General features: G+C 37.9%; 1 protein-coding gene across 9 annotated transcripts in view; it reads right to left on the reverse strand.

Annotated features, from left to right (window-relative positions):
* Positions 1-6,377, reverse strand: part of FAM184A (family with sequence similarity 184 member A) — a 141,482-nt gene extending 135,105 nt beyond the window's left edge. For 8 of the 9 annotated variants that reach the window (XR_008916653.1, XR_462902.2, XM_056818683.1 and 5 more), the window contains exon 1: positions 5,585-6,377. Coding sequence is in view for 6 of the 9 variants with exons in the window: in XM_056818683.1 (XP_056674661.1) it covers positions 5,585-5,749 (165 nt within the window). In the remaining 3 variants the exon portion in view is untranslated. The remainder of the gene's footprint in view (positions 1-5,584) is intronic. The other variant, XM_056818684.1, reaches the window with a different exon arrangement.
* Between the last annotated feature and the right edge of the window lie 6,215 nt (positions 6,378-12,592).

The following is a 12,592-nucleotide window of genomic DNA, read 5'->3' on the forward strand; positions in this document are numbered from 1 at the left end:
GGTTCCCTTTCCCTTAGGCTCAGGGAGGCCACTTTGGCCAAGGCCTTTAACAACTGCCTGGCTCAGCCTGAGCCAGAGCAGTTTAAATTAATTCTCTCTCTCTCTCTCTCTCTCTCTCTCTCTCTCTCTCTCTCTCTCTCTCTCCTTTCCTTAATTCCATCTCTCTATATTAATTAAAATCTCCATAATTCCCAGCTGACTTGGGTATTTTATTATTTGGGAATCATCCCTGGTGACCAATTATTAATATTTTAAGTCAAAACACTAAAATTATCCTTAAAATACAAAGAAAGGGAAAAAGGAAAAAGGGAGAAAGTAAAGGAGAGAGAAAAAAAATCTGTGGGGAAAGGAAGAATGTTATCAATTATCTCAGGCACTAGGAACTAGTGCATAGTTACCAAAAGAAAACAAAATCCAATGATAGTGCCAGGAACCACTCATCACAAATCAGGTGAATTGCATGCCTTGATTATAAGAAAGTTTCATTTGGAATAATGGCCAGATTTCACTCATATTCACTGTAATTTTTAAATTATGGGTTTTGAGGGAATAGATGTACATCCAACTACAAGAAAAACCTTATTTTGTGCCCTTCTGTTCTAAGTATACTTGGAATACCTAAGATTTTTAGGTTTGTCTAGAATATCCAGGCAGTAAGAAACCAAAGAACTCCCTATAAAAAAGTTAATGGCATTAAAAAAGCTAAAGAAATGAAGAGGCAAAGTGTTCTCTTATCCACAAAAGGTGGAATAATTCATTTCAAGATTCTTCATTTACCTCTTCTTGATTTCATAATATTTAATATCTGGTGACATATGAAGACTCTGAATTTTTCTCCCTAAACTCTCTGTGGTGGCATATCCATAAGCTCTGCTGCTCTAGAGGCTCTTAAGCTCCAATAAACTAAGCTGACAGAATATCCACACTAAATCTGGCTTTTTATATGGCAAGTCCCTGGAAACTGGGAATTATCAGACTGCCTAAGAAGAGGCAAATCTGCCTAGTTTGGAAAAGGAGCAGGTCAAAGCTCAAGGGCTGATGAGTTAACAGGATCAAGAGAAGCTCCTGTACTTCTAGCCTGGTTAAAATCTAGTCTCAAAAAGAAAACCAAACAAAAACAAACACAAAACCACTCTGTGAACTGAAGACTTTTATGTTTTACTCCTTTGAAAAGACAATAGGTAGAATCTATTTTTAAAAATAACTTCATGATGTCCAATTATAAATTTCCATTTCAATGTTACAGTATTATCTATCCAACGCTTTTGCTGATGTGGCTATAACAAATACCATTTTAATTAGATATTCTCTGGATTATATAGTTTCACAAATCTTTGTTTCTGTTTTTTTTTTAACAATGTGTTACTAAAGATGTTTCTGGAACACATTATCATGACCTTATTCAAATTCCTATATATTAAATAATGTATTTAAATAACATTTAATATATTTTTTAAAATGTTGTACTGATAACTGAAGGAAAGGACACTCTAGTCCTATTCTGATACCTTTTCTTGGTGAGGAAGAAATTTGGGTTCTAAAAGCAGGTCAATCTGGCAAGAAGTAATTACAAAGGAGCAGCTAGGTAGCTCAGTGGATAGAGCGCTAGGCCTTCAGTCAGGAGGGCCTGGGTTCAAATCTAAACTCAGAAACTTCCTATCTATGTGACCCTGGGGCAAGTCACTTAACTCCATCTTCTTAACCCTTACCACTCTTCTGCCTTAGACATAAGATAAAGTTAAAAAAGAAGAAGAAATTATAAGCTTGAAAGACTAGTCCACAAGTATACGTGTGGCTCTTCCTAAAACCAGCCTAGCTTACTGTGGTCTCATCACCAGAGGCTATTAAGTGAAAATGTTTTTGGCTATAAGCATACCTTAAAATTGTGTACTCAAATTTGGCAGGGTTACAATTTACATTACTGCAGAGATTATTCACTCTTAGGAAAGCACATATCTTTTAAAGTATATCATGTGTGCATACATATATTCATATATTCATTTGCCTATATAATCCAATTTATTATGTGACTACCTCAGGGCACTGTGCCAAGCCCTGGAGATACAAACACAAAATGAAAAATCATACCTGCTGTCAAGGAGCTTATATTCTACTAGAGAAAGAAAGAAGAATATAGAATTACACAGTATCCCAAAAAAGCTTTGAGAACTTAAAACTGCACTAAGACTTTTAGGATATTATATGTGTGACCACATGCATGAGCATGTATATGTACACATATATGGATTAAAAATGTACAAACACTTTAATTACTTGAAAGATCTACATATTCGTGAGTTTTCCTTCCACCAACAAAAATCACAATCTTTTAAGATTTTTTAAGATGATTTCTGAAAATTGCTGAGACTGAAAAATTCATCATTGAATTTAAGTGTTAAAACTTTTCAAAACTTGGCTGTGATTGTCTTGAAATAAACAAAATCTGTTCCAAGGCATATACTTTGACAAAGCTTTAAAGAATTCTGGGTTAGATGCAGGAGTTGAATTTCAGTAGGGGTTTTCCTTCTTCTTCCCCCATGCAGGTATATAAAGTTGCTGATCTTCATTGGTGGAGGGAACTTTTACACATTAAGTCCCATATAGAAATGAAATAATAGATATAAAATTTTAATATATACACATATATATGTACATATACACAGGATGTTTTGAAAGTTTTAGTGAAATTTTGACCTTAATAGCTTAAGACTACACTAAAACTTTTGGGACACCCTGAATATGATTGAATCTATTATTTCATTGGTATATAGCAGGACTGTCAAACTTTCCTAGTATAGCCAGAATTAGATTAAAATGTAATTAGATTACCAAAATAAATAAAAACATAATACAACACAAATGATGCTAATTTGAGGTTTTCTAAGTCAATATGCCACCTATAGGGTTGTTTCTATGACAGAACTCTTCATCAAACTCCTATCTATACAGATCAAGATCTACTTTGTAACTTAATAGTCTTTAAAAACTGCATTTTTTTCTATTCTTGCTCTCTTTTCAGACATAGATGCAAAAATGATGAAATAGCATTTAAGTGGGCATGGTTCCAGTTTCTGAACCTTCAAAGGGGAGGAAAATCCCTAGAGATTGGAGATTAGATTTATGGCGAAAGCCAAAATGAAAAAGGATACTCAAGAATTGGTAATCACTTGGTTCTCTGAGTATCTTCAGCTTAGTTACATTAATTCATTGGGGGTACTTTGAGCTATGAAGAACATGGAGAAGGAGAGAAAACAGAAACAAAAAGAAAACAAAAATGTGAAGAGACAAGTTGTTTTGCTTACATTGTATCATATTTCTTCAATAGGAACTTACAAATTAAAGTTCTGAACACAGTTATAAGAATTCATTAAGCATTATAAGAATGAATAATCAAGTACCTCATTCTAGCATGCTGGATCACATAGGAAAGAAAGCACTAGACCTGGAGACAAGAAGATCTGGGGTACTTACTAGCTGTGTGACCCCAGACAAGTTACTTAATTTCTCTGCCTCAGTTTCCTCATCTCTAAAATTGAGATAATAGCACCTACCTTGCAAGGTTTGTTGTGTGGATAAAATGAGAAAATATTTTAAAAGCATTTTTCACTTAAAACTCAATGAATGGGGGCAGCTGGGTAGCTCAGTGGATTGAGAGCCAGGCCTAGAGATGGGAGGTCCTGGGTTCAAATCAGACCTCAGACACTTCCCAGCTGTGTGACCCTGGGCAAGTCACTTGACCCCCATTGCCTAGCCCTTACCACTCTTCTGTCTTGGAGCCAATACACAGTATTGACTCCAAGATGGAAGGTAAGGGTTAAAAAAAAAAAAGAAAACTCAATGAATGCAAGCTTATTATTATATCTAAATTCTGAAGTCTAAAATATCTAATTCATCCAAAACACCATTCCGAGAAACAGCTTTCAGACACCCAAATATTTAAGTGCACTGATTAAACAGAGAAGAGATTAAAAAAAAAAAAGTACCAACCTATGCCAGCCTGACCTTCCCTCTATTTGACACAACCAGAAAGTACATTGATTCTAGAATTTGGTGATGTAGCCTTCGAGCTTCTTCTTCATTCCTGAAATTTTCCTTTGTCCCACTCTACTTCTTTGTTTAACTTCTGACTTAGTTCTCTAGCTTCCCTTAATTTTTCTCCTTCAGTATTTTGCCTTTTCATTGCTTTATTCTCTCCACTACAATTTCACTTATTTTACCTTGCTTCCTCCTCTTTCAATGTTGTCTTCCAAATTCCCCATTCCCACTAAAAAATTCCAAGGATCCATAGAATTATGGATTATTCTCTTTCAGAAACTACATCACCCTTATACTACTTAAAATAGAATGGCCAGAAAGACTGGCCATCAGATATGAACGCAGGGCAGTATGAGCTAGCTAATTTACAGTTTATGTTTCAAAAGGATGAAATTTTCCTTCTCAATAAATATTTCCTTTGAATTCTTCCATATCCTAACCTTATTGTATACTTATATTTAAGTACCATTTGTTTGGCCAATTTTGGGGTTATCCTTTGGAAAAAATGTACAGATGGAATAGTACAGAGAATTTAATTAAATACAGATTCAATAAATAGTTTGATATATTGTCAAACTAATGACTATAAAAATGTGAAGTGTATTTTTTGCCCTCCTACACAGGATCACAGTTTTAGAGCTGGAAGGAACCTCAAAAACCATGTAGTCCAACCCCCTCATTTGCAGATGAGGAAACTAAGGCTCAATAAATCAATGGAAGATCTCACAGGTAGGATTGAAACTCATGTCTTCCAACTCCAAAATCAGTGCTTTTTCCACTGTAGGAAGCTGCCTCCACATTCATACAAGTTTTGAAAATGATGTGACCAATAAGAGACATTATTTCTGTGAATCCTGGGGTCATACTATATGAATAAGCTAGGGTACTACACTGAAAGACATCCATGTAAGGAGATGCCTCAGAAGTCCAAGCTGGATCTTCGATTCTGAACTGCAGGTGGGTTGTTGAACTAAGTAGGGAAGATGAATTTCTATATCAGGAATCCCCTACACCAATAAAATCACTGATCTGGATCAAATAAAAATTTTCCAGTGGGAAGCCTCTTCTGTTGCCCCAGATATCTAAGATTAAACATTACACTGAAATTGTACTATGAAATGACAGGCAACTCCTAACTTGTCCTGTGATACCTACCGGTTGTTATACTTCTAAAAAGTGATGCACAAAATCACTGAAAAAAATGCCGTCCAGCTTAACTACCCAAGTTGTATTAAAAGTGGCATACAAAGTTTCACAAAGTTTTTAGACCATGCCTGGTGTCAGGTAAGGCGCACACTTTTCTTTCCTAAAGCTCTCAACCCAGAAAGGAGTCACTCCTCTGCCAGCCCCAATTCCGGATTACCCAAACCGAATGAAAGGGCACTCATTAAAAGAGTTAAGATGGATCGGAAAGGGAAAGCCAAGTTCAAGGTACAGTGTTGGTGTCTCCCGTGTCCCCAAGGTGCCACAGTATGGGGCTGGGCTGGGCAGGGCAGTCCAGGCTGGGGGCTGGAGGAGGGGACGGTCCCCTTCCACAAGCGCCCCTTACCTTGGTGAGCTGTGCAATCTTCTTGCTCATTTTGAAATGGAGATCCTGGCTGTAGTCCATGGTGGACGCCGAATGCTGAGCCGCGGCCGAGGAAGAGAATCTCGTCGTCCCCCCGGCCGCCGCCGTGTAATAGTGCTGCTGCCAGCTCATCCCTGGAGTCGCCATCTTCCCCACGGACCACGACTAGGACCAGGGTCCCCGCACCTCCATCCCGGTCCCCCCGCTGCCGGGCGGATCCGGACGGGGGTTGTGGTGTGTGGTTGGGCTGGGGACAGGGGGCACGAGGGCCAAGGCTCCCAAACGGAGGGCCCGCCTTCTCGGCCCCTAAGTCCCGGCTCCGTAGCTCCGCAGGAACCGAACTGAACCGGACCTCTCCGACCGCACGGCCGGCTGGTCTCCGCGTCTGGTAGAAACCTTTTTCCCTCCCCGCTCCAGGCTCCGGCCCGAAATCCTGGTTCTCTCACCCCGCCCGAGGCGGAGGCGTCTTGGAGGCCGGGGGAAGCGCAACCTCGCAGGTCACTAAGGACTCTGAGGGATGCGGTCGGCCCCAGCCGCCCGTGCTGCGGAGAGGGAAGGAGGAAGAGGGCGAGGGTGGGGAGAAGCGTTGGGCTGGTGCGTTGAGAGGCGGGGACATCGAAGGTGGGGAGAAGGCAGACTGGCTATGCGGCCGAGGACCCCGGGAGTCGTAATAGCCTCCCCGAAGCCCCAGGGAGTCGCCGTTACTAGGGAGCTCAACCCGCACAGTGAACGCGTTAACCGCGACGTCATTTCCCGACCCCTAGCCCCTCCCACCTGTCCTCCTGTGCGGTGCTTCGAGCAGTGCCGCCCCGCGCAGCCTAGCCTACCATCCGGCTGCCAATCCCCATCCCTCTCCTCTCTTCCACCGCGAGCCCGCAGATTTGAAGCTGAGAGTGGAGAGTAACCCCTCATTGAGGACCCCAGAAAGCGCGTGGAGCCGCCGCCACGCGCTAGAGAGTTATCCCCGTGCTTTGCCATGGGGTGCAGAGCTCGGTTTCTTTTTTTTTTTTAAAGCATTTTAGTGATACCCTTGGTTATTACATCACAATTATTTATGGGAACATCTCTCGTTGCCCCTCCAGACAACTCACCCTTGTAACAAAGAAAAACAAATATCCCAAACAGGCGACACTGTGACCCCATCTGACCTTGTATACATTCCATGTCTGTACTTACCCCTCTCTGCCTTGATGAGCTATGTATGTCCTTATCATTTATTTAGGACTGTCAAATCATTAGGTTTTTTAGTTATTTGGAGTTGCTACTTTTTAGCGTTTTTTTTTTTCAGTGACTGGGTTCCTGAACTTGGTTTTTGATCTGTATTTTAATATAACTGGTTTCCTTTGGATTTTATGCATTTAAAAACGTTATTCCAAGAACGGGTCCATATTAAATGCTTATCCAGTCTGTCCAAAGGGACCATAATACAAAGATTAAGAACCTCATATTTACTTTCTTGTAGTCATCGTGTATATAACACTTTGGGTTCTTATTTTGCACGGTGTTATTTCATCCAAATCTCGTGTTTCTCTGAATTTCCTCTTATTCTTTCTTAACAAACAAACAAAACCCCTTACCTCCTGTCCTAGAATCGATGGGTTCCAAGGCAGCAGAGTATTAAGGTTAAGTGACTTGCCAGGGTCACTCAGCTAGGAATGGCTGAAGCCTGATTTAAACCCAGGACTTCCCATCTCCCCACCTGGCTCTGTCTATCTAGTCCTATTCATTTCTTAAGAGGCACATGCATAAGTGTATATAGACTCAGAGGCAAGAAAATGAGGATGCTACTCCTACCTCTATGTTACTGACTGCTTGCTGCTGGGTAAGACCTCTTAGTGTTCTAGAAAGCTCTCTAAGACTCTAAGATTCGGAGAAGATATTGACCTGTAGTCAATGGAGTTTTCTCATTCAGGAATACATGGTATCAATAAAAGTCTTTATCCTATATATTTACCTTTTTTTAGTATATCATTAAGAACAATGAGATGTTCCCTATAGGAAATTTTTGATAGGATGGTAATTAACAGTGGACTTGATAAACTTGTTTTCAATAATGGTACAACCTGAGAAATAAAATCATGAAAAGTTAGTAAAAAATTTGGGTTCATTAACTGTGTACTTATGTGATATTAGATATTCTCCTGGGAATCATTTTATGGGGAATGAATTAAAAAAAATTTGATTGATACCTTTTGTCTTTACAATTATTTTCTACCTCATATTGGGGACTGAAACTCCCCTATACCAAAAAAAAATTAGGAAAACCATTTGATACAGAATTTAAGCAATGTATAAAACATCTTCTAGTAGCCTCCACCCCTTTACTATAAAGGAGTTGGTATGTTTCATTATCTTTTCTCCAGGATCTCAGGGATGGTTAGCTTTTTCTCTTATTAACAGACTTGAAATAGTTTTTCATGTAGTTATTAATACATTGTAGGACTGTTCCTTTTGATTCTTGGTCATATATTTGTGTTAATTTCCCATCAATCTTGGGTATATAACCCACGTGAGAGCTGTATAAAATAAAGACTTTTTACCTTTATCCATTGTTTCCTTTATCACACTGCTACAACTGATTTTGTTCAGGTCAAATCTTTTCATAAACATGCTGAAATGATTTAATCTTTTATGATCTTTGTTTTCATTTGTCAAGGATTTCTTCCAACTTGTTATGAAAGGTACCTGATTTTCTTTTCCTATAATTTTTTTATGGTGTGTAGTTTTATCATTAGGTTGTATGCTCATTTGGGCATATGGTATACAGTTGTTGTGGGAGAGAAAATGCAGGTTCTCCCTCAAAAGAAATGAAAGCTTAAAATCAGATAAAATTGCTTGCTGACCCCTGGGAGAGGGGAAGGGAAGGGAGGAAGGGAAATAAATTGGAACATGTAACTTTGGAAAATCTATGTGGAAATTTGTTATTGCATGTAATTGGTAAAAATAAAATACTTTATAAAAAAGATGAATTAAAAGAACTATTAAAAAAAGAGCTGTTATATTTTATACATATAGACCTTTTCCTTTTCCTTTGCTCTTTTTGATACGAACCTAGCAGGAATGGATCAAAGGCCATACACAATTTTATAGCCCTCGGAGCATAGTTCCAAATCATTCTCCAAAATGTCTGGACCAGTTAGTTCATAAGTCTACCAAGAGTGCATTAATGCTCCAATTTTTCTACATCCCCTCCAATATTTTTTGTTTTCCTTTTCTGTCATATCAGCCAATTTGATAGATCTGACGTGGTACCTCAGAGTTGTTTTAATTTGTAGTTTTCTGATCAGTAGTGATTTAGAGCATTTTCCCCAAATGACTATAGGTAGTTTTGATTTCTTCTTCTAAAAATTGCCTGTTCATATCCTTTGACCATATCTCAGTTGGAGAATGATTAATATTGTAAATTTGATTCAGTTCTTTATTTAAGAAATGAGGCCTTTATCATAAAAAAAAAACTTTCTCTAAAAAATTCCCCCCATTTCCTTTTATAAAAATATTTTACATTCTGGTTTAGAATTAATACTAACATTGGTTCTAAGGCAGATGAGTGCTAAGGGCTAGGCAATTGGGCTTGTGATTTGCCCAGGGTCACACAGCTAGGAAGTGTCTGAGGTCACATTTGAATACAGGATCTCCCTCCCATCTTGAAGAGTGGATCTCTATCCACTGAGCTACTGAGCTTCCCCCTCTTGCTTTCCTTCTAATCTTGGCTGCACTGGTTTTGTTTGTGCAAATGCTTTTTAATCTAATATAATCAAAATTATCCATTTTACATTCTGCAATGCTCTCTATCTCTTGTTTGGTCATAAATTTTTCCCTTATCCATCCATCTGACAGGTAAACTATTCCATGCTCTTTGAATTTGCTTATGATATCAAGCTTTATTTCTAAATTATTATCCATTTTGACCTAATCTTGGTATGTGGTGTGAGATGTTGATCCATGCCAAGTTTTTTTTTTATCAAACTGATTCCTAATTTTCCCAGAAGTGTTTGTCAAATAATGAATTATTTTCATTGGATCTTTAAACTTGGATCTTTAAACATTTATTAAACACTAGATTATTATGGTAATTTACTACTATGTATTGTGTACCTAAACTATTCCACTGATTTACCACTGTATTTCTTAGCCAATACCAGATTGTTTTATAAGCAGCTAGGTGGTGAAGTAGATAAAATACCAGCCCAAAGTTAGGAAGATCCATTTTTTTTTAGTTCAAATCTAACTACAGACACTTCATTCTAGTATCTTTGCTAAGAAATCCCCAAATATTTAGGAAATTGACAACAATAATCACAACCATGTTGTTCTGATTATTATAATTTCATAATTCAGTCTGAGATTTGGTCCTTCTAGATCACCTTCCTTCACATTTTTTTCATTGATTCCTCTGATATTCTAGATCTTTTGTTCTTCTAGTTGAATTGTTTAAATTATTTTTTCCAACTCTAAAATAATTTTTTTGGTAGTTTGATTGGTATGGCACTGAATAAGTAGATTAGTTTAGGTAGAATTGTAATTTTTATTATATAGCTTTGGTCATCCCACAAACAATATTTCTCCAATTGTTTAGATCTGACTTTATTTGTAGTTGTGATTATCTAATTCATATCAAGTCTATGGAGAGTTCAGGAAGAACTAGCACCTTTGGTATGAGGGCTTGATAATATTAGAAATACTGATGATTTATGTAGACTTGTTTTATATCATAAAATTTTGCTGAAATTATTATTTAAACTAGTTTTTTAATTGATTCCCTACAATTCTCTAAGTATACCATCAAATCATCTGAAAGGAGTGATAGTTTTGTTTCTTCGTTGCCTATTTGAAAACTTCAATTTCTTTTTCTTATTGTTCTAGTGTGACAAGGAAATCACTTAAAAGACTGATATATATTAATTTAAGGTCACCAAGGAATTCAGCTAAGTAATTCCTTAATGAAAACTCAAGTCAGCAGTCAACCTTTTATGGAGTTTAATTACAAACAGGAGGAAGAAAGGTATTAGAGAGAGAGAGAGAGAAAAGGGAGAGAAGGGAATAGGGCTTAAATACCCCCTCTGTTTAGGCTAGGCCAAAAGGCCCAAGCCCTTAGATAGCTGAGGCAAGAAAAGAGATCAGTCCCTATCACTCACGTGACCAAAATGGAGAAACAGTCTCAGGGGCCTGCACCTCCAGCTTCCTTCAGAGCAAGCTTCTCAGAGCACAACCTCTCAGAGCAAAACCTCTCCAACCACCTCCCTAGTCCTCAGACCCCACTATCTTTAAGGAAACCATCCAAGTTCCCTCCCCTCAGTTCTCACATCTACCAATCACTGTCCATGTCTTCCCTGTGCCAATGGTGGCTCTAGCTTAACCCAGGACCGCCCAGAGGTCTGTGGCTTTGCACATGTCTGTTGAAGGTCATATTCTCAAATAATTAAATCTTGATCCTTTGCTACAGCCCTTCCTAAATCCTGTTACCCTGAGCAGGGTGGAGATTGGAAGTTCCAAGACCTGGTTCTGTCATTCCAAGTATCTCTATTGTATCAATTCTAAAATCAATCATGACTCAAAGAACTTCCTGTTCTATGCTTAAGCATAGGTCAAAGCCCTTTCCATTGTTCAGCAAAAAGTTTCTGTCCTAAAGTAATCTTAAGTAGGGAGGAGAAAGACCCTCCCATGCCAAGGGGGTTCACATTCCAATAGACTATCAGTAGGAAATTTTTCAAGTATGAAATTTCCCAATGGTGAAATTTCCAACATTTATAAGTCTAAGAAATTTTAAGGTTTACACTAGTCAGAATTTCTTGTACAATATTGAGCAATATTGTTGATAATGAGCATCCTTGCCTCACCCCTAATTTTATTGGAAAGGCTACTAATTTATCCCCATTACAGAAAATGCTTACTCTTGGTTTTAGATAGATATTGTTATTATTTTAAGGAAAGCTCCATTTATTCTTATGTTTTCAATAGGAATGAGTGTTATGTTTTTGATAACCCAACAGATGCCAGCTAGCAGCAGGAAAGCAATAAACCTCAGCTAGATGACAAAGCCAGCAAAATGGTTGCCAACAACCTTCTATCCCTCTCAGGAACATCCAATGAAGTTAATCCAAGAGGTTCACCTTCACTGATGACAACCAATAGAGGTGACCCAAGTTGTATTACCCCTGAAACCTGCTAATGCTGTAATATATTATGATTTCCCCACCCAGGTGAGATTCTGCAGTCACTTCTACTGGAAATGGACTCCTCCTTGCCTCTTCTTTCCTCCATTAAAGCTTTGCTATATTACTTTGCTTTGGTTTCATTGTTTTTTGGGGTTGAATCTCTGTCATTTGGACTGACAATTTTATAAAAAGTTTTTTCTGCACTTATTGACTTCAACTTTTTCTTCAGGTATTCCCAGAGCTGCAACTTCATCCCAAAAAACCTTTATCAAGAATTAAGGAAGTGAAATATCTGTCTTGGGTGTGAAGACTAATGAAAATATTTAAATTATCCATCTAGTATTACCCTAAGATTGATAGGAGAGAAGGGCAGAATGGGTATACTAATTTATATTCTTGTACAGACACAAACTTAGTTCTAATGATGCCTCCCCCTGAAATTTCCCTTCAAAAATACTTCCCCTTCCCCATGCAGATTTTATAGCAATATAAACTTTGCTCTTACTTTCAAACCAGCATAGCAAAGTTGCAGTCAGGTAGAAGAAAGGGAACTTCACCATGAATAAGCATTTATATAACACTACCTTTTTAATGTGAGAGCATAGAAAATAATAGCTTTATATACAATAGATTTTAAGTGGATGTTACCATCAAGAATAGTTTAAGCTATCTCTTTTTGAAAAACAGATTGGTGAAATAGCTTATTTCTTAGGTCTATTGGAATTTATAATACATGTTCCATAGAACTTCCCTGATTTTTCCCCAGGGTTTATAACCTACACTGTAAGGTTATTAATATGAGCATTATGTTATTCATAAAGCAAAATGTTGGAAG

Source organism: Monodelphis domestica, chromosome 2 (assembly GCF_027887165.1).
Source record: "Monodelphis domestica isolate mMonDom1 chromosome 2, mMonDom1.pri, whole genome shotgun sequence".
In the NCBI taxonomy this organism is placed as follows: Eukaryota; Metazoa; Chordata; class Mammalia; order Didelphimorphia; family Didelphidae; genus Monodelphis; species Monodelphis domestica.